General features: G+C 40.7%; 1 protein-coding gene across 5 annotated transcripts in view; it reads left to right on the top strand.

The window, feature by feature from the left end:
• Window positions 1–27,441, top strand: part of sox6 (SRY-box transcription factor 6) — a 133,179-nt gene that overhangs the window by 5,367 nt on the left and 100,371 nt on the right. For 3 of the 5 annotated variants that reach the window (XM_085342992.1, XM_085342913.1, XM_085343140.1), the window contains exons 2-3: window positions 17,339–17,402; window positions 25,416–25,466. In XM_085342992.1, the coding sequence (XP_085199118.1) occupies window positions 25,432–25,466 (35 nt within the window). In that variant the 5' untranslated portion in view covers window positions 17,339–17,402; window positions 25,416–25,431. The remainder of the gene's footprint in view (window positions 1–17,338; window positions 17,403–25,415; window positions 25,467–27,441) is intronic. The other 2 variants (XM_085343063.1, XM_085343216.1) reach the window with 2 other exon arrangements.

Genomic DNA, 27,441 nt, shown 5'->3' with positions numbered 1-27,441 from the left:
TTCCGCTCACGATAAGCTGATTTGACACGCGCACAAGGAAAATAAAATGCACTCGCAGCGACATATCTCTTTATTCAGAAATGCAAATAATATTTTGCCACATGCAAACTGTGCAGTGTCGTGAATGACGATAACAATATGTGTATGAGTGTGTGCAGATTATTTCATAAAAAAGTTGAGTTTGTAATGAGGTGGCTCCGCTCGGCTCGAGTTCTTTAACTTTCCATTTCTTTTCAATTGTTCTTGTTGTACTGTTATGTTATTTATCCTGTGTGTGTGTGTGTGTGTGTGTGTGTGTGTGTGTGTGTGTGTGTGTGTGTGTGTGTGTGAGAGAGAGAGAGAGAGAGAGAGAGAGAGAAGGGCGGGGGGCTTGGCATGCCTGCATACATGTGGACACTCTGCAAGAATGGCTTTACTCTTGCAACAGATAAAACTACTGTTGACTGTGATCTGAAATGTCAAAATCCAAAAAGTCACTACATCTCTCTCAACACACATATCATCACTGGGACTTTGGACACTTGTCTTTCCATTTGTACTGTTTTTTTTTTTTGGGGGGGGGGGTTTACAAAAAACAGCTATTTTATTCCAAGTGACAGGTCAAGAGTAGACTGTGGTCTGGGAGAGGGGAAGCTATAGCTAGGACCTAATGATAAACAGGATAAGAGGAGGTAAAGAACAGCAGGCCTGGTAAAGTTTGAGGCGAGGCGGGGGACTGTTGAAGGACCGCAGGAGTTAATGAATGTGGCAGCACGTGTTGTGACATCTGTCTTTCTAAGTGTTATCTAATTTGCTGCACAATCTTCCAACAATGATAAGAAGCGGTGCCATAGCATTTTCTTTTGGCAATTTTACCCTTCAACAACGAGTTCTTGACAACTTAGTAACACGCCACTAATTAATGTCACTAAATTAATTATGGCTCTTCGCTGTTTAGAAAATTGTCAGCTCTCACAGGCAAAAATACCGATGCTATCAAGGGTCAGTGGAGCCAGAAAGAGCGGACAGTGGGGCATCACCTCCATCAAGTCAGCCTCTTAAATGAAAAGCTGTGATAATGTGGAGCCAGGCAGACACATGCGAGCGAGTGTAGTACACCAGCTGTTTCAAAAGGCATCTTAAGGTTCCTCATTTGAAATTTCGCACAGCTTTGGCTGTTACATTGCCTCAATCTGAATGAGAGAGGTTTTTTTAATATTGTGCTTTTTTTCAAGAACACAGGTTCCTTTAATGTCAAAGATTCAACTTTATTGTGTGCTATTTCTTGTTTATTTTTTACTACTAACACATATGTGCGCCAACACTTACTGAACCTCAACAAAGGCAGCAGCGGTTTTTCCCTCTGCTCTGTTAGATCTCAGTGTCCCCCTGGCTGCTCTAAGTGAACGGTATTGCTGACATTACAAGATTACAGATTAAAAAAAATAAAAATAAAACCTAAATATGTGTATCATCACAGGAACTGTATAATTGCACAAGTAATGTAAGTGGCCCATTTTGATCTGCATCATTCACTCTCCCACCGAATATGTTTTTCTCAAAATAATTGGACATTTTCTTTCAGTCCATAGCATAGTTGTGCATAATTAAGTTTGACTTCAAAATGCAACAGTCTAGGCTATGGTAAGTAGCCTTTGTTGATTTTTTTTTTTTAAATCACCCATTAATATGTAGAATTAATTGGAAAGGCGTTGGTGGCCGCATTTCTCTGACACAGGTCTGGGACTGTAATCAGGTGGAGGAATTAGCCCGGCTCATTGTTTTTTATGAATCACATGAAGATTTGTACAGTGGCTGTGTGAAGATGGTTGCCTCTATTTCCATATCAAAGAGGAACACAGTGCAGCCGGGCAGTAATTAAAATGTGGTGGATTTTGGAGTCCCTGCGCACGCACGCACACACACACACACACACACACACACACACACACACACACACACACACACACACACACACACACACACACACACACACACACACACACACACACGGGAATAGGGGCACAGGCATTAGTACACTTGCACAAACAGCATACAGACCAAGACTGAGAACTGTCAGGTTGTGCAAAAAGAGTGCAGGTGGTTGAAACTGAATTTTAAACAAACATTTGTGTCGCCCTCGTGTCTTTTTTTTTTTTTTTTTTTGTGCTACAGTTCGGGTATTAAAAAAAAAGTTTCTTTCTCCCTGTTTTTGTGGCAACCATTTTGTTAGCTACAGTCTGAAAGAGTCGTGCATTAATTATTATTTTGACTCACCAGCAGCTTTCACTGACTGCGGTCGTGCTACACTTTAATTTCAGCTGCAGAGGAAAAAGTGCTTATTTGTCAGCGCATGTGCTTTTAACAGATAGACAGATATATGGTCTGCATATGTGTGTGCGTGTATATTAGTGACCTTGCTCCAGCATACTGGGACTAATGAAAAAAAGAAGAAGAAGAAGCTGTGATCTTTTGCCCCAAGTGATTTCTGCCCTATTAGAATTGTAGAAGCTCTGAAGACCTGAGATTGTGTCTTGTAAGTGAACAAGGGAAAAGAGATTAGTGTAATGTGGGCCTTTGCGCTGCTTACACACAAAAGCATCACAACAAGCCTTTTCCTTGTGATTCCTCCCATTGTGTGCGGATCAGGCCATCCCATGGGCAAGCTGCTGCCTTGGAGGAAGCATTAAAACACTCCATGAAAATAACTTGAGCCAGCACGGGCAGCTGTGACACCGGGGGTTTTCGTGTAAATATAATGTGAGGGAATGCCATAAAAACCTCGCTATCTAATAAGGGAGAAGCTGTGCAAATATGGCATATTGCACGTATTTGAATTTCTCATTTGTCATGAATACCCACGCTGTAAGAATGCATCAAGCAATTCAGCATTTAGGACCGAAATCATTTATACAATTTAATCAAGTATTAATGTTTTTTACAATGTTTTATGCACTCTATATTCTCAGAAGGCAGTAGTTATTTTTGTATTCAAGTTAAGCAGGTCTCCACGGTCCTTTAAAGCCGAACAATTAGGCATTATCCAATTGGTGGAGTTTAATAGCTCGGCTTGGCATCTGCCAGCTTGATCTGACATGAGATGTAAAATATGCCTCACAGTTGCATCTAAGCCAGCCAATTTGGCTTCATTATTCTATGGTGGAGCATTAACGATACCGGGAGCTATTTTTTTTTGAGCACACGATTGTTTCTGTGTGCACATTTGCCTGCTCGCTTGTACATAGCATTAATGCACATATGCACATCTATATTGTTTTTTTTTTTTTACTGTGCACTGAAGCTAAGTGAAAATAATGATCAATTTTGTCGTAATCTCCAACTTGGACTCACAAAGCAGAACGCTAGCTGATATGCGCGATTTATAATGGTGTGCGCACAGTAAATGCTATAACAAAGAGCCTTTAATGTGTTATAAATGCCACCTGTAGAGTTCATTATTTTTTAAAAGGCAAGCCTTTCATAAAAACTATTTGCTATATAAAAACTCTTTGCTGCTGCTAAATTTTTAAGCTCTCCACATATTGTGTGTTGTCCCTCTTGGGTGGAAACAAACCCTGATCAAGCACTTGCATCATGGAGCAGCTACGGTGACATCTAAAACAGGCGAGGAAGTTATGGAAAAGAAAAGGATGTACTGGGCCAGAAGTCATTTTCCCAACAGCTTCTCCCGAGGAAAACACTAATGTACAAAGCCAAAAATAAATCAAAGTGACAAAGAGGGAGGGTGGGGGAATAAATGGAAAGGGTCTTGTGGCTAAAGTTCTGATGAGTTTAACCATAGCATCTCTTCTTGCCCTGGTCTTTTGTTGCCTTTCTGAATAATTTCTTTATACAGTTACTTGGATGTGTTACAAATCTGTGCTCTTAATGTGCATTATGAGAAAATGGCTTCAGCAGACTCGACCGCAATCTTCTCTTGGTCTCTGTCTTTCTCCCGCTCTGGATGTCTGTCTTTGTTATCCCCTCTCTCCCACTCACTCTGTTAGTGAAGTGGGGCGGGGGGGTGTTTAGGCACTGTTGGTAAAAAGATGAGCTAAAAGTAGATTTTCTGAGACTAAAACTCTGCACAAATAATGATGTTGGTATTCACGTCGCCCCAGACCCCTCTGACGTTGAGATTAAACTTGGTCTTCTTCAGTCCAAGAAATGGATTTTTGTCCTGACCCACAGTTGGTGAATTTTTCACAGGGAAAATGTTACATTTTCGAGGTGATTGATAACATTTAGTGTCCTTAATTTGAGTCTGCGAGTATATGTCTTTGTAGCATCAGAGAAGCAGCTGGAAATATTTTTATCCATCACTCTGACGACTTGTGCTACTATAGAACCATAACAGAAACACTAATGCTGGAAAATATGAACTTTCAGCTTAAACCAAATTTGAATTAACAACCATCTGCTTGTTCTTTTGAAGATCCATGAGTTAACATTCATACTTTAGAAACAACTGTTGGAGGCAGTGGAAACATTTTACCCACTCTTAAATTGCACAAGAAACCTCTGATTGGCTCAGCTGTACATTTATAAGCAAAGTGCAGCTCTAGCAATGAAGGCCAAAAAAAAGGCAACTCGGAGCTTGAAGAATAAAATCAGAGAGAGTACCATCTGTGACAATCTCCTGTTTCATGAATGGTACTAAAAAAAGAGAAATCTGCTGAAATGACAGAGAAAGACTGGGGTTTGGCCCGTGCAGAAAGTTTCCCATGAGCGTCTTTGAAAATCTTATGGGATAGCCACTCTGGCACACGCCACCCGCCCACATACAATATACGCACACATACAAAACACAGAGTGGTGTTTCTGCCAGGCATATGATTGTAGAAATCTCTGGGAGGAGGCCCGTGTGAAGCAAGATGATTGGCAGGTGGTGGGTAGGGACGTACAGGGATTGGACAGGAAAGAATGTCAACACTTAATCTTTTTTTCCACAAGACAGGATGGTGTGTAAAATATACAACTTAAAAAAAAATTCTGCTTTTTGCTCCATTATTGCACAATATTCAAGTTCACCTTCTACACACCACAATATGTGACTAATTTCCAGCTGCAATTTACCCTCGCTGTCAAATGTTGTTTGGAGGATTATGTTCCTGTACGTCAGCTCATACGGAGGAGGTCAGGGTGGATGGTCAGGCAACTAAAGTCTTCTGTGGTAGCTGGAGTTTGGACCCAGTGATATTCAAGTTGACGTTTCACGCTGAGATGGTCGCAGTATTTTTGCGAACCGCTAAAGAGGCTTCAGCTTTCCAAACATAGCCCTAATGCATTTGCAGCAAGCAGCTTTTTGCGTATCTGTAACCAAGTGCTTGTTTGTATTTCCTAAACATTACCGTGAAAATGCAATTATGCTTCAGTTACGAAAAAAGGATATTGCACAAACAAATGACAAACTTTATATTGACCAGGAAAAGAAAACGCTCCTAAAAAGGCGAATTAAGAAGAATATATAAAAATGAAACTTGACAGCCTGTGAAAACACCACCGCTTGACTTAGGTGTATGTGTACACAGACTGTTAGACTTCAGAGGTTTCCTTGTTCAGCATAGCTACGGTTTTTTTGTGTTAGTAAGGAGAAAGGCTTTGTGTTCTTGGTTAGGGGTGGGGTAGATTAAGGAGGTACAATGTCCCTCCTCATCTTCAGCAAAGCTAAATTTATTGGTTACCATCTGCAGGGTGGAGGAGTTTGGGTTGTGGCCAGGCCAAAGAAAGGCTTCTAATTAAACAGTCATCATTATCAACTTGTGGTCAGTGATCATCATCCCCAACACTGGTTCTCCAAGATGAACATGGAATCATGAGGCTTTCCTTGAAGCCCATTCTGGACTGAGTCAGAATAGAAGAAACAGAGGAGCAAAGTGCTAGTGAGAACATTTTTTGTTTACTCTTTTGGCAGAACAAGCAGCATGAGGCCCTGTGCCATATCCACTCAGGTTTAAACAATTATCCGACATCAGAGAAACCAGTAGAGCCTCAGCGCTGGCACAACCGTCATGCTTTTGCCGGCTGTACTTCAGCCTATGGTTTCAGACATGGCCAAGTGTCACATGTAAGCAGAGCTTTCGATAATTTCAATTAGTGTAGGAGGGTGTGCCTGCAGTATCTGTATCACTGCTGCTGGAGGAGCTTTCCTTTGAGCTTGACAGCCCCTTAATATAGTATTTCATGGTTTGATGTGTGAGTGACACAGAGGCGCTCCAAGAGGATGGCAAAATGGTTTATTAGGACCTAATTAGAGCTCTGTGATTAAAGGGGAAGTGACTGTGATTAGGAGACCTGCAGATGATGTGGAAACATGGATGAATATTCAGAGGAGAAAAAACATAGTATGTATTAGCCTGTGGGTGTTTTATGTGTGTGTGTGTCTGTGTGAGAGCCTTTGTAGAATATCTAAGCACGAAAGAGTTCATGGTGCCTCAGAGCAGTCATGTTATGGTATCATCTTTACAACAGATCTCAGCAGAGGAGCTTTACAACTTAAGCTATTAGGTAAAAATGCACCAATGAATACGATACCAAAAACAGCTGATCTTCTCCTTTTTTAAAAAGAAAAAAACAAACCTAAATGTGCACACCGAGTAGCTCTCGTCTCACAAACATTGTTCAAAACAAAACACGAACAAGGGCTTTTTTATGATTTTGGTGCAGCATGTATGAGTGGACGTTCACAGCCAATTGAACTTGAAACCATAAGGAATGTTCTGCAAAGCGGGGTCTACTTTGGGAAGCTTAGAGCACTCGCAAAGAATCACACATTCTTGCGAGCTTCAGAGTATGCGCTGTTTAATCAAAGAGATACAGTGGGGCAAAAAAGTATTTAGTCAGCCACCGATTGTGCAAGTTCCCCCACTTAAAATGATGACAGAGGTCAGTAATTTGCACCAGAGGTACACTTCAACTGTGAGAGACCGAATGTGAAAAAAAAATCCATGAATCCACATGGTAGGATTTGTAAAGAATTTATTCGTAAATCAGGGTGGAAAATAAGTATTTGGTCACCTCAAACAAGGAAAATCTCTGGCTCTCACAGACCTGTAACGTCTTCTGTAAGAAGCTTTTCTGTCCCCCACTCGTTACCTGTATGAATGGCACCTGTTTGAACTCATCATCTGTATAAAAGACACCTGTCCACAGCCTCAAACAGTCAGACTCCAAACTCCGCCATGGCCAAGACCAAAGAGCTTTCGAAGGACACCAGGAAAAGTATTGTAGACCTGCACCAGACTGGGAAGAGTGAATCTACAATAGGCAAGCAGCTTGGTGTGAAAAAATCAACTGTGGGAGCAATCATCAGAAAATGGAAGACATACAAGACCACTGATAATCTCCCTCGATCTGGGGCTCCACGCAAGATCTCATCCCGTGGGGTCAAAATGATCATGAGAACGGTGAGCAAAGATCCCAGAACCACACAGGGGGACCTGGTGAATGACCTGCAGAGAGCTGGGACCAAAGTAACAAAGGTCACCATCAGTAACACACTACAACGGCAGGGAATCAAATCCCGCAGTGCCAGACGTGTTCCGCTGCTGAAGCCAGTGCATGTCCAGGCCCGTCTGAAGTTTGCCAGAGAGCACATGGATGATACAGCAGAGGATTGGGAGAATGTCATGTGGTCAGATGAAACCAAAGTAGAACTTTTTGGTATAAACTCAACTCGTCGTGTTTGGAGGAAGAAGAATACTGAGTTGCATCCCAAGAACACCATACCTACTGTGAAGCATGGGGGTGGAAACATCATGCTATGGGGCTGTTTTTCTGCCAAGGGGACAGGACGACTGATCCGTGTTAAGGACAGAATGAATGGGGCCATGTATCGTGAGATTTTGAGCCAAAACCTCCTTCCATCAGTGAGAACTTTGAAGATGAAACGAGGCTGGGTCTTCCAACATGACAATGATCCAAAACACACCGCCCGGGCAACAAAGGAGTGGCTCCGTAAGAAGCATTTGAAAGTCCTGGAGTGGCCTAGCCAGTCTCCAGACCTCAACCCCATAGAAAATCTGTGGCGGGAGTTGAAAGTCCGTGTTGCTCGGCAACAGCCCCAAAACATCACTGCTCTCGAGAAGATCTGCATGGAGGAATGGGCCAAAATACCAGCTACTGTGTGTGCAAACCTGGTAAAGACCTATAGTAAACGTTTGACCTCTGTTATTGCCAACAAAGGTTATGTTGCAAAGTATTGAGTTGTATTTTTGTTATTGACCAAATACTTATTTTCCACCCTGATTTACGAATAAATTCTTTACAAATCCTACCATGTGGATTCATGGATTTTTTTTTCACATTCTGTCTCTCACAGTTGAAGTGTACCTCTGGTGCAAATTACTGACCTCTGTCATCATTTTAGGTGGGGGAACTTGCACAATCGGTGGCTGACTAAATACTTTTTTGCCCCACTGTAAATGGTCTTATTATTATTAGTCTCCATCAATGGAGAGATTAGCATTGGATTTTCTTTCTTTTCGCCTCACAAACTTCTAACTTTTTCAAATATGTGATAGCCACTGCCATTAGAAATCATTTATGGGAGTGTTCTGAGGGCAGGAGATTGTCAGCAGGGCCTTGCGATTTTACAATTTCACAACTGACTTCCTCCTTAAAATGACACTGGCTTACCTGCCTATTACTCCCTTTGATTTCTACAGTACATGCTTCTGCGCTCCGAGAGGTATTCATAATAAGCTTAAACTCCACTGGCTTCATTGCTAAAGGGTGCTTATCTCTCTACTATTCAAGAGAAAGAAGGCTAATATTTTTTCCAATTTCAACATTTTACCATTTACTCTGCCCAAAACCACGTTTGCAGGGCTGTTGTGGAGAGCAGGCATGCACACACATGTATATACTGACACGCAGACGAGCACGTGTGCCTTTACACACACTTACACACACTCTTTTTGTGGCTGTTCCTTGGAAATATTATTTTTGCAGTTCGAATATTGAAATTTTAGAGCTGTGGCTCTTTTTTTTTTTTTTAAAGATGGATGGAAGTCACGTATTTTAGCACATTTATTTATGTTATTATGTTTTATTCAGTCCACATTTAAAACTCAAATTTCTAAAGGTTTGTGAAAACCAGTCTGCAAGTGTGCTCAGCTCATTCAATTGAAATCTAGTTGTGTTTAAATGAAAAAGAATCCCGAAAAGTGTTTTTCTTTTATTAAATAGATCATACTTAGCTTGCAGCACATATTCCACGTTTGGACATGCAATTTAATATGTTTACATTCCCCTCCCTCCCCCTTCTCTGGAATGTTTAAAGTGTGCAAGCTTCAAAATGTATACTCATATATAATGTAAGGTACACTTGAAAAGTAGTTTGCGGTGAGCGGTGGCCATGGAGGACCCTCTCTCTTTTGGTTGGAGAAATGTCAGTTTTTCTTGAGAAGCAAAGTAATGAGAAGCATGTGTTAGTAGAAACTTATTTTTTTTATGCGACCCACCTGTCGCGCTTTCAACAATCAGGACTGGGCAAAGTCGAGAGAGATAATTAAAAGATGCTCTATCTCCTGCTCATTGTCCTTTTTTAGGAGCTTTGAAAAGTGCCTGGCCTGACGTTGAGGGCAGCACACAGAAGCTAACAACTCGAACAGAAAAACTAAGTCCTAATGGCTACCAGAATTTAAACACACATAATCTGCAGGTGCCAAGTGTTTGTTTGAACTACATCTTTCTCCAGCAGTTAACAGTGTGTAGTAGGTTTGTACTATGAGCCTAAGTGCTCCCCAGCCCTCTGCCTGCATGTAGCCTCAGCTTGCTGACTTTCTCAGTTTTACCACTGCTTGTGCCATGCTGTAATGGGCTCCCAGGACATGATGGGAATAACTGCCTGACAATGTTTTTCTTACCCCCCTCATTCTGCAGTAAATGTGAAAAGTGTCCAGAAGCATGGAATATATGGTACAGGTTGTGATGTCAGTTGTTATTGCTGGATATGTAAACCAGTAAATTCTGGATTATTTTCCACAATCTGCTGTGCAGAGGGCATTATGTCACAAAGGCCACATTGTAGCTGGTTGGGTGTAGAGGAGTGGTGTCTCTCTCTCTTTCTCTCTCTCTCTTGTTCTGTGCCTTGCTTGCTTTTAGTCCAGACTGCAGCCTTACGTTATGCCCATTTCCTTTCTTTGTGCTGCAATCAATGAACAAAGGACCTATAGGATGTTTTACATAATAGGGAAAAAAAATCATGCAAGTGCGAAGAACAAATCTAACTAAGGATCTTATCCAGACTCAATTATTTTCCACGTGTAATTTGGTTATGCGCATAATCGTGTAATCGTATAATCATAAGGTGTTCGTGTGTTCATGCAATTGCACAGATAGTGTGAACTAAATGGATTTTGCGTGCAATTTTTTTTTAAAGCGATAAGATTCATTGATCGCCGATAATGTATATTTCTATTTCACTGCCGCACAACTGGAACTGACACTGCCTTTTTATAATTCAGTGTAGAATGGAAGAGCTTCCTGTTTTTTCACTAATTAAATTTGCCACTGACATATGCTGGCAGGAACCGCTTACCTTGTTTGACTTATTTATTGCCTGACTGTAGAGGTAATTTGACCTTTCATTTCAAAGGCCCTTTTTTAATCCAGAAAAGGAGTGTTAAACTCAATTATACGAGTGATCAGTGGCTCAAACACTACATTTGTTTCCTCTGAGGGGACAAGCCAAGTGGAGCCCTGCTCTCAGTCCCCTGTCACTGACTCCTGGCCCTTCCACCCCTTCATGCCACAAGGGGGGGGAGAGGTAAATAAGGAGGAGAAAGAAATGGGGATGGGGGCAAGAGGTAGACATGAGTGAGATGAGAAAGGGAGAATGAAAAAAGGGGTGGTGGTGGGCTGGGTGGTTGCCCTACAGCTCCTGCCATGTCACTGGAGATTTGTGTCCTCCTTTTAAATCATTTCCCTCTTTAGAAGATTAAGAAGGCAGAAATATTCTCAAACTGATCATTTTTCCTCCTCCTAAATGGATTTGCATTTGCAAATGCTGTTATTAATGGTGGGTTTTAAAAACAAAGAAAGGAAAAACAACATGACCTCTGCAACTGTAAATAAAAACAGAGGTTATAATGTTAATTGTTGAAATGACCGTATGGAGGCAATGAAGTCAATGCAAAGCGCGTGCCCTGATCAGATTTACTGCACGGCCGTGTACACTTAGGCTTAGTTATTTATTTACATGACCTTTAAATCTTATTCAGGTTTTAGGTATTTTTTTCTACATTAAATTAAGTGCTGTGCGTCTCCTTAGCTTTATTTCTATCATTCAGTTGGTTCAGTAACCAAAGTGTAAAGACTAAATAAGCTTTTGGAAGGTCTCTATGATGTAAAATGTTGCTTTGTATTAATAATTAATAAACAGAGTTTATTCCTTCCCAATGTTTCTTTTTTACCTGCATCATGCTGAAAAGGTGTCCCGCATGCCCTTAGTTAAAGTAGTCTATATTGTTCCGGTCTTACTACTAAAGCAGTCATTTGTCAACTTAAGCCTCCTTTTGCCAATCGAAAATGTGCGACAATAACACAAGTCATCAGTGGAAAAAAACCACAATCAAATAGTGCATCCCTGCTTCTCCTCGAACAAGGAGAACACTGAATAATTTGTGGACACCAATGCCTTGTTGTAACCTGATCATTTATGGATCAGTTGTTTCCTTTCTGGTTTAATTCACCATGTGATTGATTTTCAGTGCAGTACTGCTGGAAAATATCCACACTAAACTGTGCCTGAAATAGGGAATCATTTGAATACAGATGCATACGGCTTAGGCCTTGTCACTGGAAACCACTTGGAGCCAGGAGACAATTGCAGGTTGATTATGTTGCTTCTGACAGAAGTTGCAAGTCCTTTGTACAAGGCAGAGATATTTGCATCTAAATGCTTATTGTAGGCATCTAAACAGCATAAAGACTGATTGTAAATGCCAGCTGTTTGGCTGTACTCGGGGAATAAAAAAAGAATTTCAATAAGGAAAATTGGGATGGAAATGAGGAAGTTATTTTCAAACAGTGGAGCTGAAATCAATAAGTAGGAAATGGTGTGATGGTTGTATATTTTTATTGTGTCTGTTTGTACAATCATATGAATCTATTTACAGTTAGCACTGTATGCGGATTTTAACTAGTGGAAATACAGTATTTATATTCATATCTTTTCATAATATTGTTACTGCCAGCGGCTGTTTGCTTTTCTATCTGGAACTAGGTTGCACTGCAGGTGTGAGAAGAATTTGCTGGTTAATTTCTCAGATTTTAAATATACAGTAATTGTTAAAATATCTATTTTCTTTGGATCGTTTTTATTTTTCTTTACAGGCAGTTCAGATACAAATCATTCCACCCTTTGTTATATTTGTGTGAGTGGAAGTGTTCACATGTGTGCTATGTACTGTATGTAAGTGCAACCATATATGTGGGGGTGTGTGTGTGTGTGTCTGGTGCCCAAAGCAGAGTGATGCCCCTGCTGATTCTGCTCCTCTAGCTCTTTGTCCTGCAGCACTCAGTGTGTCTGCCTCCTCGGGAGACTGGCAGGCTTCTCTAGTGTGGCTCCACAAAGGCCCAGCCTCCTTTGAGGTGTTAAAAACTTCCATTTATGCATCTCCCTGGACAAAAAAAAAGCACCAAGCCCATTTGAGTCCAGTAGCAACACAGGCAGACATTGTGGTCACGCTTCTCTAGCACTCATTTCACAGATTCTAAAACCAGTATGTGGTGAACAGGATTTGAGGGGCTAAAGTGCCCCACGAGGCCCAGGCGATAAGAGGGGAGAAACACCACCACGCAGTAAACTAGAAGATGGGACCTAGGAAAATAAACACATTACCTGGGAGAGAAAGAGAGAGAGAGACTTGTTTTCATGCCCCTGCCCCCCAACATACACGAAAACAAAAACTCCACCCTGAATATGAAAGACAGAGAACAAAGAGGGGGTGGAAAGGAAAAAAATGGGTATTTCAGAAGTTAAGAAAAGAGGCCTAATCAGTGTGCAAAAAGACAAGGCTATTCTGTGTTGTTCTGTCTTTACAGTCTTTGGAGTAAAGAATATGTGAAAGAAAATCAAAGAGAATTGATAGGTTGCACGCCCGCATGTTTGGAGCACTGGGGACTGAATGCCGTCCACCACGGACGAAAACATTTTACTTGCTGGTCGTTTCTCTCCCTTCACCCTGCCTCAACCCAGTTGCTCAGTAAATAGACTTTTATTCTTGTTATTTGACGCCGAGGAAATGACAGATAATGTATTTGCCAAGCAGCACATGAAAGCCTTGTTCAGCCACAGCACTGTATCCGTATCAGAGCATTACTTTTAACAACCTCTGGGTAGAATAGCTGTTGCTTGAGAGCGATTTTTTTTTCCTCCCCTAGTTTTATCTGACATTACTGCATTTCAGCTCTGTCAAAATACTGGTCACTGTTTCACACTCAACAAAGATGTTTTAACTGGAGTGACACTCTGGTTGTCATTCTTGACGCACTGGTGCGCTGGTGCTAGACATTTTGTGAGTGTCTAGTCTGCTGTAAGTTCAGCATCAGAAACGGCATCGACCCGACGTCGAAAAGGGCAAGTCTGAGAGAGACAGAGGGTAATGATAAAGAGAGAAAAGAGAGATTTGTACAGTTGTGACAGTTGTGTGGTGTGCTGGAGCATGAAACAGCTGTTGGCATGTGACCCGGCCATGTTTTCAACACCAAATTACTCAATGACATGATAGATCGCTTGCGGAAATACTCTTTGTCTTTCTGACATCACAGCGGCAGGCTTTTTATTTTTTCTGTATGAAGCGTATCACAGCTGCAGGAAGTGAATGAACTGTGCTTTAGGTGTTTCCTGACGAGTAATGTCCTCTCGTCTGTGGAGATTACGCACTGCTGTTTCATATTTTGCAGATGCTACAGTACGTACAGAATGGACTTCATGCAAGTGGATATTTAATAGACAATCGTGCTCAATTGTGTTCAATTAGTATTTCAGCCTTTTCTGAGCAATGATGTTCTTCTTTGCTTCACACCTTTGCCTTCAACACTCAACCCTCCCCTTCCTCCCATTTCCCCATTTTCCCTTGGGATAGCTGCTGTTATAGCCTCACCCCAATGCATCCCAAACTCCCCCATGCAGTCCCCAGTCTGACTGACTGTGCGGCTGCTGCATTTGCAGAGATAACCACAGTGCATCCAGGTAGGGAACAGCCTGCTGATGGCATAGATTACCTCTATTGTCAAAATAACTAACTCTGCAGAATTCCTACTTTAGTGTGTTTGGACGCAGAGGAGAGTAAGGATTTGGAACGGAGGATTGGGAGGATTTTTTTTTTTTTAACATGTTGTAGATCTGGATGAATTCCACACAGAAGTTGAAGTAGAAGTTTTGGCTTGCTCATGCATATCCACACACGGCTACAGGAAGGCGAAATGCACATATGTGCACATATAACATGTGCATACATAGCATTACTGCAATATACAGTTGACAGAGGCACATGAAACACAAAACCTCTTTGGTATCCTCTGCTGTATATAGTTGTGGTGGTGTTTTCTATTGGTGCTGAGCCACTGTCACATGACAGTTTGAAAAAACACAGCTCTCTGTTATGGATAGGGGAAATTAAATTAAGCTTAACCCTCGCCATAAGTAAACACATGTCTCGAATTTAAAGGTTCAGTTGATTTAAAAGTGAATCTTTCTGACTTGTGGTAGTAAAACTGCGTTCCTCCACAGCACATAAGAGGCTTGACCTCAAATCCCAATTTTAGCAGTCGTGCGGTACACGCGATGTGTAACGCAGTACAAAGAGGTAGTTTCTAGTGGCAGATTTCGGTGTTAATTGGTTAACCTTGGAACTTGAACGCGTTGTGATCAGAGCAAATGCATACTCCTGACTTACAGAAAGTGTAGGATCAGGTACTGTCCTTTTGCTTCACATCAGCTGTTTGGACTCTGAAATATGTGTTTGTGTGTTGCTGGCAAAGGTCAGTGCTGGAAAAATATACCATAATTTATGGCTGTTTCTTTTCATATAAAAACTTTTAATGTAACCTAAGTGTGTGTGCATATTTTCTTGTGTGTGTGTGTGTGTGTGTGTGTGTGTGTGTGTGTGTGTGTGTGTGTGTGTGTGTGTGTGTGTGTGTGTGTGTGGTGGCTCTGTCAAACCGAACATGGAGAAAAGGCCACTCCTTGAAAAAAGATTTCTCTGTGCTCATGCCTTCTAATGTTAGCTACATCACTCTGTTTGGATTTTTCTACCTATGAGCGAAACCTCCAGTATTTTCATTACAATGAAGCAAAAAAACAGTCATTGTGCTTTGCTTTGAGCCTTAAATTGTTGTCCAGAAAGGTCTAATTTACTGTGCATTTTTCTTTCAAAGTAACTGTTTATTTAAAATAAACAGTTAAATGTATTGAAAGTTCATAAAACGTGGTGTGACTAATAAATTTGACGTTGAGTTTAACTAAAATTGTACATAGTAAGTCTGTGATCTTGTAATTAGGAATAGAGGGTGCCTGTTTTATGTTTCCTGCCTGTAGGTGTAATTCACAGCAGGAAAAGAGCTGTTACGTGCCTCTACAATAGGCCAGTTGACACGACTCTTATTACACCACAGGGATTGCTACACTGGCTTCATTATAATATCATTTGGGTTCACTCATTATTTGCAATTATAAATTTTTTCCCCCTCTCACACAAATAATTATCTTAAATAACCAATGAATAAAGAACTCAGCTCCCCATGTATTATTTACCCCATTGTTCTCAATTAACATCAAATTATGAATTCAAAGGTTTGTTAATATCTACTATGTGTAATTAGTAGAGCCCTCTTTTATTTAGAGGCAACAGGAATTCAGCCTGTAGTCAGATGACAAATGGAAAGAAAGACGAACTGTTTATTGAATTACCATCCATGAAATATGTGGTTTATCCAGCAGGCAGGGACGGTACTATACTGAATAGCTTCAAATATAACTTATTCCTGTGTATATGTGGGGACAAGAGTGGGTGTTTGCAGCTGGAGCATAGTACACAGCAGTGAAATAGTGAAGCAGCATTTAAAAGCCAGAAGTAGGCTTCGAAATCAGAGGTGTAATTCATATAAGGCCATAACAAGAATACCGTTTCTTGAGTTTGTCACCACTTAACTGAATTCCTCATGGATATTTTTCTGTCACATGAAACCTTACATCATTATTTATATCATAATAATCAAAAACAGGCCTTGTTATAATGTGAAAAGGATTTTTCTCTGAGGGAAATTGATTTTCGTCATGGTGGCAGCAGTACATTGCTGTATGTTACAGCTTTCCATTCAGCTGGGGTCACCTGGGTCCCCTCTCTCCCATTGTCACATCCAGCCTCAAGGCTACCACATTCAGACCTGTCTGTGACTCTTGCCTTTATCTGTCTCATTCTACTAGCCCTCCAGCCTCCCACGCAGCAGACTGTACTGTGCTCTGACAACAATGCAGCAGTAGTCAGTATATTTATCCTGTCTTGTTGATGGTGGCTTATTGGCCCCAGCAATAGAAGACTGAGGTGCTGTAGAGCAAATTAGTGACAGATCAGTTAAGCGTGACCTCAAAAAACCCTTGGCCTTGTTTAATTGGCGGTGTTGAGGCAGACTAATTGTATAAATAAGCTGGTAATGAGATCTTGGCTTATTGTTAAAAACAAGATAATGTGAGAAAATGAGCATGAATGATCTTGGAGCTTTTTCATCTCCCAAAGTATATGCTCTGATCACTGAATTGTTTTCGCTCTGTAATTATTACTTCTAAACTGTGGGTGCATTTAAGTTTGAGTTGGCTCTGACCCCTGAATCTGTGCACTTATTCTACACTAGAGTTTCTAACAGAGCTCTTAAGTTGCAGCACTTCAGCGTGATGCTGAAACTAGCTGAGCACGGCCCCTAAATAAATCATTAGCAGCCAATGCTTGATGAAAGAAAGCTACATTAAATAAAACAATTGCTGAACACGAAAACTGTTGATTAGTGGAATCTGCGGACTTGAAGACAGAATAATGAGGTAGCAGAGAAGCAGATTTTAAACATTGTCTAAGACTGATTCCTATTAGTAACAGCTGTCAAGAGTGGAGGTCAGACACTAACAAAGCTGTTTTAACTCAGCTGTGGAAACTCTGACCCTGAGCCAACAGTCAATATGGTCCCAATTTTCTTCCTCTTGTTCGGTCTGTTTGTTCTAATGTAGGTAAATAGAGCCATCTAAGACCCATGCTGATTTTATATTACAAATTGCCTTTAACTTATGCAATATTTTGCATACAAAGACACAACTTAATAGCTTTTTTCTATGTTTTTTTTTGTCTTTATTATATTGCAGGTTATTTACATGAATTCAAAATCAACCAACCAGTGATCGCTGGAAGCTGAGTCTTTCAGTTTTTGTAAGTATCAATTTGCCCCTTCAGCTGTTTCTGTCTTGCACACATGTCTCAAACACCCCTGCTGTCTTTCACCCACACTGAACACCTGCATTAAATGAAGTGGACAATTGGATAGGCACAAAATGTATGCACAATTAGACAGTTATATAGGGCCAAAGTTACTGACACACCTTTCCACACTTATTATTTTTTTCTTGCATCATATATTCCTTCAGTTAATTTTGTGGTTAGTCAGAATTTCTTATTTTTTTCACAGCTTTTTCACCACTATTGTTTTGTGCTGTTGTGTCTTACAGTCCAGTTTTGTGCGTGGGCTTTGCAGGTTTACGGTTAAATCTGGTTTTCTGCTAATGAATGAAAATATCTTAAAGACTATATGAGCTACACACACACACACACCCAAACAAAACCTTTGCGTGGGTATTGCTAGTCAAAGATATAAAATCTAAAATATCATTAGCTAAAAGCAAATTCACAGTAATATTGCAGGTTTATACATTTTGTAAACATATTTATATATTTTATGTCTAAATTTAATTCTAATCTTGACAACAGTTCCTGAAATTGTACAAATATATATATAGAAGAGGTTTTAATTTCCATAAATGTCAACATTTGCACAATACTGGTTGCAGTCACTGCTGCGCCACTATGTATAACAGCCTATTTTTCTTTAACAGGGATGCAGTTTCTTCTAATTAAATTAAAATGATTGGAAATAACGTAACTTTTCTTCTGTCCGATTATAACACAATAATGCGCTGACTTACGCTCCATTAATGATTCTTGTTAACGATCTCTGAGATGTTAAAGAAGAGGGTGAGATTATGATGGATAATCCTGTAATACATATATAACAAATAAGCGCTAATCCTCAAAGTACCAAAGGGGCGCTATCATTTATACCAAAGCAGGATCAGGTCTATGTTTAAAGCACGTCAGAGTCACAGATCAAGCACTGTATAACTCTGCTTGTAAACCGAAATATCAATTTAAAACTGGTTTACGTGAAATTTTTCAAAGCAATATAGTAAGACCGTTTCTATGAAATGTGGCATTTTGCTTAAAATAACAGAAACACTACAATTCTTTTTCTGCATCAATATCATATTACTTTAACAACCTTTGTGCAGCTGCTGCTCGTGCACGTTTTCTAATAAAAATGTATCTTAGATATTAAACAAATAAAGGAGAGGAACTAAGTTTTTATTATTCTTTTCCTCCAAATGTCAGTTGGAGATATCATGGGAGTCATATTAATGTGACTGGAAAGCTCTTCAATAACAGCTTGGAAATGTCGCTATATGAATTCAAAGTTCATGGCCATTTACTATTGTTTAATCACACCATTTCACACCACGCACGTGCCTTCTGCTCAGATGAACGCGCACCTGCCTACCAGCGATCTATCTCTGTGGCTGCCTGTTAGCATTGTCGAGACAGCCAGGTTGTGCTTTGTATGGCTGTAGATCATCTAATTAATCAGTCAGCGTTATTAGAAGCTCTCAGTACTTGCAGGCACTGTTGCGATATAATAAATAGATTTAATACTAGTGGGAAATAGAATAGATATATTATGAGTATTATGTTTTGCATAATCTGGCTGGCTTAATTTACAGATTTTTCTATATATGAAAAAAATAAAAGAGTAAAACCAGCAGACGCTGGGTAAGCTTTTCAAAGGCTGGGTTAATTCAAACTGAATGTTTTTAGGACTTACATCTTGCTCTGCCTTTAAAGGAAGATCCATAATAGTCCCTTTGTTGAAATCATCAAGAAACCACTTATAGTTTTCGATCTTTACACTAGACGCACCAGCATAGCTCAAAATCTGCAAGCACAAAACGACACAAGCATCTCAGGGTACTTGTGAAAATGCTTGTACTTGGGTCTGGTAGTTAGTGAACTGATGCCTGAAGTAAAGAAATAAAGACTCCTCAGTAAAGTGCTCATGGTTAATGGTTATTGAATGCTATTAGGCACCTGTCACTATTTGTTAAAGAGGAAAATGCAACAAGACACCCATGTGGGCAAGCAGCAGTGTCATCGCACTTTTTGAGACATTAATCTGGGTCTTTATGCGATCTTAAAACCTTCGACCTACAGGTTTAATTAAGCTCAAAATACGAGCTGAAGTAATTTAGTTTGGTTGCTTATACAACGTGTTTGATTACTCTCGTGCAAAGTCGTTTAAAAAACACTTGAGGGGTATGTTAGACAATCTCTAGTACAGGTCATACACGCTCTCTGTTAAAATGCACCATTTATCCAGTAAGCCGCAGCCGCGTGGTCTCACCGCTGCTGAGCCCACTATTGATGGCTAGACTGAAGGGGAGGTTGCTGGGAGCCAGTTTGTCAGAAATTAAATAAACAGCACTTCACCACAAAATGAAAATGAACAACCTTTGAATGGTTACTCTCCATCTATTATTTATCAAATGAGCCTCTTCAGTCCACTGACCCTGCAATGATTATGGTCAATATGCTGAACAGAGACTGCTTGACAAAGACTGCCTAACAAAGATTTTAATTCCATCAGCCTCAATTACTTCAGACAATCCCAGAGTGAATTTGGAAAACAAATTGCTGCACATGTCATTACCTGGCAAGAATGTGTAAAACCTGCTTAACTTTATTTATCTTCCTATACGCTGCATTTAATTAATAACTCCCACTCTGTATTGCTCGGGGATGACCTCATTTGAAGGGTCTAAACTAACTGTTGGCGATCTGATTATTCTGCTCTGATATTATTATTATTTTTATAACGTTTGACAGACTTTATTTCACTCTCGGAAGAATAAAATTCTAATATGGATTTGGCCGCCGTCCTGCCTCTCACAGTCTGTTCCCTCGCACTGTAAGACAGAGTTTCATCTAGTAGCTATTCACGTCAGAAAACAGGACCAAAGAACATGCCATTAATCTCCTTGCTACCCCAGCTGTGGAAAGTAATGCATAACTAAAAGTCCTGTAAAATGAATTAATGATTTCAACCATGAACTTTTCTCCCAAAAAGCCATGAATCGTCTCCAACTGATAATGCACCACGACCCTGGAGTGTGGAATCCCTGTTGCGTTGAGAGTAGCCAGTTAATTGATTCGCAAATTATTTAAACTTTGTGGGGCCCAGGGGAGTGCTAGGCTCTAATGACAGCCCATTTTGAAAGAGCTGAAAAACTCTTCCCAGGCAAGCCGGTATTAAGTTGTAATAGTCGGCTAACAAGTCCAAACTGAGCCCCAAGATGAGATATGTGTAAGTACTGAGCATTAAATCGAGTTAGCTGAATACTCGTTAAATTAGGATGAATCACATCCTCAATTTAAGATATAATTTTATTGCCATTTATTATGTTTTTGCAAGCATTTGTTATTTTTCCCACCTCCCCCAGTGGCTCTTTTATCTTCTCTTGCATAGCGTACAATATGAAAAGCAGTCTGTTTATGATTCACATACGAGGCTGAACATTGTTACCAGAGTCAGCTTACGAAAGCCTGTTGTCATCTGTCCATCAGTATGCCAGTCACTGTGACAGTGAGCCATTAACCTTCTTTTTAATGGTGAATTTAAGGTGCTCAGACCTTTACTTGAATTGGACAAGTTGAAATGTTGTCATCTGTATTTTTCCCTGTATGCTTCATAATGTGTGGCTATATTTAAAGGAAAATCAGAATGTGAGGAAAAAGTCAACAAAGCTCAATAAAACAGGTGTATTTGTGAGGTTTTTGTTGTGGCAAAGCTTTTATCTAGTTATAACTGTGTATAGCAGGCTCAGCCAGTATCATACACACTTTACGTTCCATTGATTTTAAGTTGGAGTTGTTGGATCGCTGTGTTAATATCAAGGAGCCTCTAATCTCGACCCATTAGCAAGTGCTGTCATTCAGACACACGGTGTCGGCCTGATTTAAATAAAATGAAATGAAGATAGTTGTTTCTGCTCCCTTGGCTTCACTCATTGCCATAAACATATGCTCTGTGCCCCGCTTCTTTCCATCTTATTTATGACTTTAATTTGTTGTGTGGGCTGCGCAAGAAATCAAATTTAATCCAATCCTCCCAGGGACCCTGTCATATAATAACATGGTAATTTCTGTGTATCCTTTTGAAAAATGAGGAAATTAATTCTTCCTGACATGTTCTAATTATTCCAGTGTGAACGGCGGATGGGCTCCCCTCCTCCCTACCATCCACCCACCCCCCCACCCACCCCCCAGCCCCCTAAGTGTCAGTTGCCGACGGGTGGCGAGGTGCTAATGCTGACCAGCAGCGCGTTTAATTTGAAACATGAGCAGACACCTTTCAACACACCTTCCTAATGTTGGAGTGGCTCACACAAATTAATTCACTACTCATCTGGCAGCTCTGACTGAGGTGTGTGTGTGTGTGCGCGTGTGCATGCGTGTGCACGCCTCTATGCAAGCATGTGTATGTGCATTGTATTTTAGGTGATGTAGGGAGTCACTGGGATACCATTAACATTAGTAAAGGTAACATAGGTTGTATATATGTGTCTGTCTGTGTGTGTTTGTGTGCCTGCCTCTGGGTATGGGTGTTGAGTTGACATTGAGATTGCTTGGTCTTTTTTCCCCCCTATTTGGATCTCCATCCTCTGAAACCTGTTCTACCTTTTCACATGTTTTGCTGCTCCATTGAGAGTAATGAAAGGCTTATTTAATTAGATTGTCATCATGCAGCGTTTAATGCATCACTTCAGTTTTCATGGGACACTACTAACAGAGATGCTGAAACAATAACCTCATCTTTAAGGCCAAAAAGCCTTGGCACAACCCACTTATAGGTGTTGTTGGTGCAAAGTTACACACCAAAATCAACAATAATCGCACTTAAGGACATGGAAAAAAAACATGCACAATTACAATTGTTTTGACTGCTGTGAAGACTTGGCCTATTTAAGCCCACAGGACTGTGTATGTTCAGGCTTCCTAGAGAAGAAATGTGTCTCTGCTCTAATTATGTATGGTATCAAAGCTGCGGAGACAAGAGCCCAAAAAATAAACAAAATTTGCTGAACTTTGGATTTGGGTTAAAAACCACAGAACTGTAATTGATTTGGTGTGTGTTGTCTCCGGGTCACAGAACACAGGGCTCGTAGCTGTGGCGTCATGGTCGAAGAGAAGAGAACGTGGCTTTGCGAGCTGTGGGTGGGTCCTTCTGTGACTCAGAGCAGGGAGAGGTGTCAACATGGCCGCCTGGCCCACAGGGATTAAAGTGCCTCCCCCTCCCCACACCCTGCAGGGTTAATCACTGCCATTTTGGATCCATGCAGAGGGAGCAAATACACTCTCCATCACTGTGGAACAACTGAGACACAAGCAACCAGTTAGACTGCCACTGTGGGTAGATGTACTTTATAAGCTTCTTTCCACTCAGTACAATAGAGTGTTTTGAGCTCTGGTTTACTTGTCTTAAAAGGGTTGGAGTTCCTGGATCAGCGCATGCTCTTGCTATCCATTCTCATTGGGGTTTATTTAAAGGATATACCAAATAACCTGGGATGTAGTTACTCTTTGGATCTGTGCAGCCAACTTATGTGTCTCGCTGTGCACCCCGCACTATGTGAGCCTGTTAATGACTGAAGACTGAGAGTTCTGTCTCATGCCAAGACCCACATTGCTGCTGGCGGTGCATTAAATCAGCAGTCAATTTGACTGGAAGTTTGAAATCTGGGCTAGGTTAAGGGGATGTGCCGAAGCCGTGTTAATAGCTAGCTTGTTGTCCATATGGTACTGCTTTAATAGAGCACATTTGTTGCAGATGGTGGGAGACTTGGTTAGGCAGAGGCAGCTTTTGGCAGAGGCTCATTCTTCGAAAGGGCTGCCGCACTGCTCAGACTGGGCCAGGCCAACTTAGTGATGTCTATCCTCCCTGCTTCTTTCTCACCAAAAAGCCTGCCCTTGAATTGCAGCCTAGCTTTAATTTAAAGACTTTTTTATTCTGCATTCAGACAAGAGCAAAGACAATATAACTCAGTCACTTTTTCCTTAGTTTTTCCGTTTTTTTCATTTTTCTCTCCAAACCGCACCTTTACTTCCATAGCCTAAGCTCAGTTGTTGCTGACCACAATGGGACTGCAGACAGCAGGCACAGCTGAGGAAACACAAGCATGTTGAGTAAAACAGCAAGGGTTATGGAATACAACCAACGACAAAGATAGAAACTGAGCACAGCCTTATCTATTCAATTTTCACCCCAACTATTTTTAGAAGTCAGCGGAAGGATTAAGGTGTCAGTAAAACACATAGACTCAGTGACAAGTGAAAAAAAAGACCGTGCTCTTTAATCTAATTCTCATCCTGGCTTGTTTCAGATTTCTAAACCTTTTCTGTGGTGTAGGTTTTAAAAAAAAAACAAAAAAACTATTTATACATGTATTAGATTTTGTTTGTGTTCACTGTGCTTCACAGTGAATGCATATTTGAATTGGTAATTGTTTTAGTTTTTGTGTGCTTGCCTGCAGTCTATGTGTGCTTTTTGCACTCAGAGAAGTGAGGAGACACGCTTGATCTGCTCTGCACTGTTTGACGGTTGTTTTCTCACGTTGTCACTGGCTTGGTGTGCTCTGGCGTGGTGATGGTATTATGTGCACTGGGCCCAGCTGAGTGCAGAAAAGAGCAGAGCAGCAGCGCCCCTGGCTATGCCACTCCCGCCTCCCCAGACACCTTATTGTGAGAAAAGTCTCGGCTGAGCCCTCTGGGCCTTGTGGATCCACTGCCTTGCTAAGTGCTGGCCAGACTGAAAGGCACAGTGTCCTTGGGCCCAGCTCATTCTTTCCATTCTCTCAGAGGCTTTGTCTCATAAGCCAAGAGAGCAAGGGGAGAAAATGCCAAATTACACCCATGTCACTAAAACTTAAGGTGTTTAAGGGCTGAGATGTCATTCGCTGTAGAGTTTTGTGTTATTCATGATGATGAGGGAGTGCTATAGGAGGATAACTTCAGAAAAGAGTATTTTTCTTTCCAATGGTGTTAAAAAGTAGTGATTTTCACAACAGGAATTTCGGTATGAAGTCTTTACGGCCCTTGAATTTAAAAGATATCAAAATGAATAAAAGGACAGTGGAGAAATAAAGCGTTGAAGTGAAACGGCCTATTATAATGCCGAAAATATTTCTGCAAGATATCCTCCCCATATTTTCAGAGGCTGAAACATCTTTACTGGGCTTGTGAGATCAGAGAGACGTTTAATTTTCAACCACGGATAAAAGTTCCACTGACAAATCTGTTCCTTGACATTTCTGCCTGTTTTTCCCACTTAAAGCGAAGCACATGGAAGTCCTAATCAATTTTCAGCCAATCTTAACACAATAAAAGCACATATTATATACAGGCCAATAACACAGGATAATGGAAACCTGTTGTAAGTCAATTTTAAACATGTGTCTTCAGTATTTTTGTGGGTAAAGCTTCTGAACGACCCCTGCAAGCAGTGACATCATGACCACATCCTTTTGCCTCATTGGCGCTGCGAATCCCAGCTCGGGTACCCTTGCGGCCGGGCTCCCAGAAGCCACAGCACCCTCGCTACACATGGGCTGCAGCTGGACCACCGCTGGCTACTCTGAACAGGCTAGGGCTGCTCTGGGATCTGCGGTTACACTGCTGGATGTACATGCGTATATCTGCACACAGCAGTGGAAACAGTCTGTATAGAGATCAGTAGGCAGAGTTTATTTGATGCAAACATATCATCAGGCTCTCAGTGCAAAGCGATGTTGTATGCAAATCCACTCCCTGGATGGAAAGAGGTATAATTAATGATGTCAGATCATAAAAAGACAGGATGGGTTCTGAGTCATATTTCTGCTTTAATTAAAGACATAAGATCTCATATGAGGAAGATGTATGATCTCTGTGTTTTCTTTCTTTCCTTCCTTCTTTTCTCCCTTCCTCCTCCTCCTCCTTCTTTTTCTTCTACTTCTTGTTTTTTTTTTTTGTTTAATTATTACTCATTTCATAGTAAAAATGGTTCTCTGTGATTTCTCCTGCCAGAACCCCACACGCTGACATGGAGGGCTTTCTTCGTAGCAGCTTTTTACTGAGGTTAGTTTCATTTCCGTTATTGCCATTTAGGATCATAGGTCGGGCATGGGTGGTAGCGGGCTAACAGGGGTTAAACTCTCTGACACATGTTAGCTTTAGACTTTGTCCCGTGTGTGCGTGCACATGTCTGTGTGTGCGCATGTGTCTGTATATTTGAACATTGTCAAACACGGATTCTGACATATTTACCCAACCTGTTTGTTATGATTGTGCTCGTGTAGTGTGTGGCTGAGTAGCATGCTCACCCGGATAGCCTTAAGTCAGACTGAAAGCACACATCAACAGCTTGAGGGACACATGAGCTGGCCTTAACCCCACCCCCACCCTCTCCCTCCTTCCTCTCTGTATCACAGCTTAAAAAAACTGCAGGTCAGGGTTTCTGTCTTTAAGCTGCATGCCTTTGTCTGACCACTTTCTCTCTCTGCCTCTCCGTCTCTCCCCTACTAACCACCCCTAATCGGGGATGTTGGGGTTACTGGGGTGAGGCAGTCGCTGGGATATTGTTCTTGTGATGTACTGTTGTTTCCTGTCGTGCTCTGTGTTTGTATTCAGCGTGACATAAAGATTTACATTTTTGTCTTTACCCTTCCTGTGATTCTAATTAAAAATTTGTGCTGTCATTACACACAGAGGAAGTAAATAAGAGAGCTTATTTACCATTGGCTCCTTTCCTAGTCAACCACCTTCTCTAGGCTCCAGCGTTGCTCCCTAATTAGGGTTGGCTCATTAAAAGCCACAGCAGCAGCATCTGCCTTTCAAAGCTGCTGTCAGCCAAACTTTACTAAAGCTAATGAATCCTCTTTGATTTCTTTTTCAAAAGGTCACTTATTTGATTAAATTAACAGCATTTTTTTCCCTCAGAACTGTTGGGGGCATTTTAAAAAGAAAGGACAATTTGATACCATTACTCTCGGTAGTCAAAATGTCCTTCAGGAATTCAATAGGAACATTTTTCATGCATTTAAATGTATTTTATTTATCTTTAGCATTCAATGAGCTCGAGTCCCACATTTATACACCTAAGAAAGAAGCAAGCTGATTTCAGAGCTTTCAGACAACTGAAATTTGGTCCAAACCTATTTTGCAAAGTCATACTATATAAGATGTTTTATTATTTTATTATATTATACAAGGGTTTAAAAAAATACATCTCTAACTGTAAACCAAAACTCACAAAAAGTGCAAATACTTACCTATATATTTTTTTATTTTTATGAATTCCTCATATAGTTTCTGTTCACTAAATAAATAAAATAAGTAATGCAAAAATGTACAGTTACTGTTTTATCTTTCAGGGCATGGAACCAATTTATCTGGTGTGGTATATCTACTATGGTTTGACAGGAGTTATTCAGGCATGCAGCATGTTAAATTTTTGAAAACATGTTGCCATTGCTCATTTCCATGTTTTTTTTTTGTCTTTTTTTTTTTTTTTGAGTAATGCCACAAAGTGGACGACACCATTTAACTCTCAGCACTTGTCAAAACCAATCTGCTGGAAAAATAAGTGTACTAAAGATGAACTGCATTTAATAGGATGCGGGATAAAGAAATAGTTCTTAAAGCGATCCTTACATATACCACTTTTACAAAAATTAGAAGGCAAATACTGGAACATGACCTTTGACCTTGGCTGCTTTTCAACAATTTCCTTTTGTTCTCACAGTCTAGAGAAAACACTGCGATTATTTTAAGTAAACACACTATTGCACTGCTAATCCACATCCTTCTGTCAATGTCTCTTTTAATTAAAGGAGAAGCAGCAGCAGAAAGATATCACGCACACTGGCTGGAGATTGGAGGCCTTAACAATCAGGCCAAGATTAAAGGCAGGCTTTGCTTCAGGGTTAGCCCTTTTGCTTTGATAAAGACTTGTGTCCTGGAGTGGGCTTTGGGGTGGGGGCAGGGGTGAAAAGGGAAAAAAGGATGCAAACAGGGGCGGATGGATGTGGCAGTTAGGCATTCCTCTGGTGTA

Source organism: Diplotaxodon limnothrissa, linkage group LG1 (assembly GCF_057381915.1).
Source record: "Diplotaxodon limnothrissa isolate DT_005_m linkage group LG1, D_limnothrissa_male_GT1.1, whole genome shotgun sequence".
NCBI classification, from domain to species: Eukaryota; Metazoa; Chordata; class Actinopteri; order Cichliformes; family Cichlidae; genus Diplotaxodon; species Diplotaxodon limnothrissa.
The sequence above is the reverse complement of the archived record's forward strand: the minus strand, read 5'-3'. Positions and strand labels throughout refer to the sequence as shown.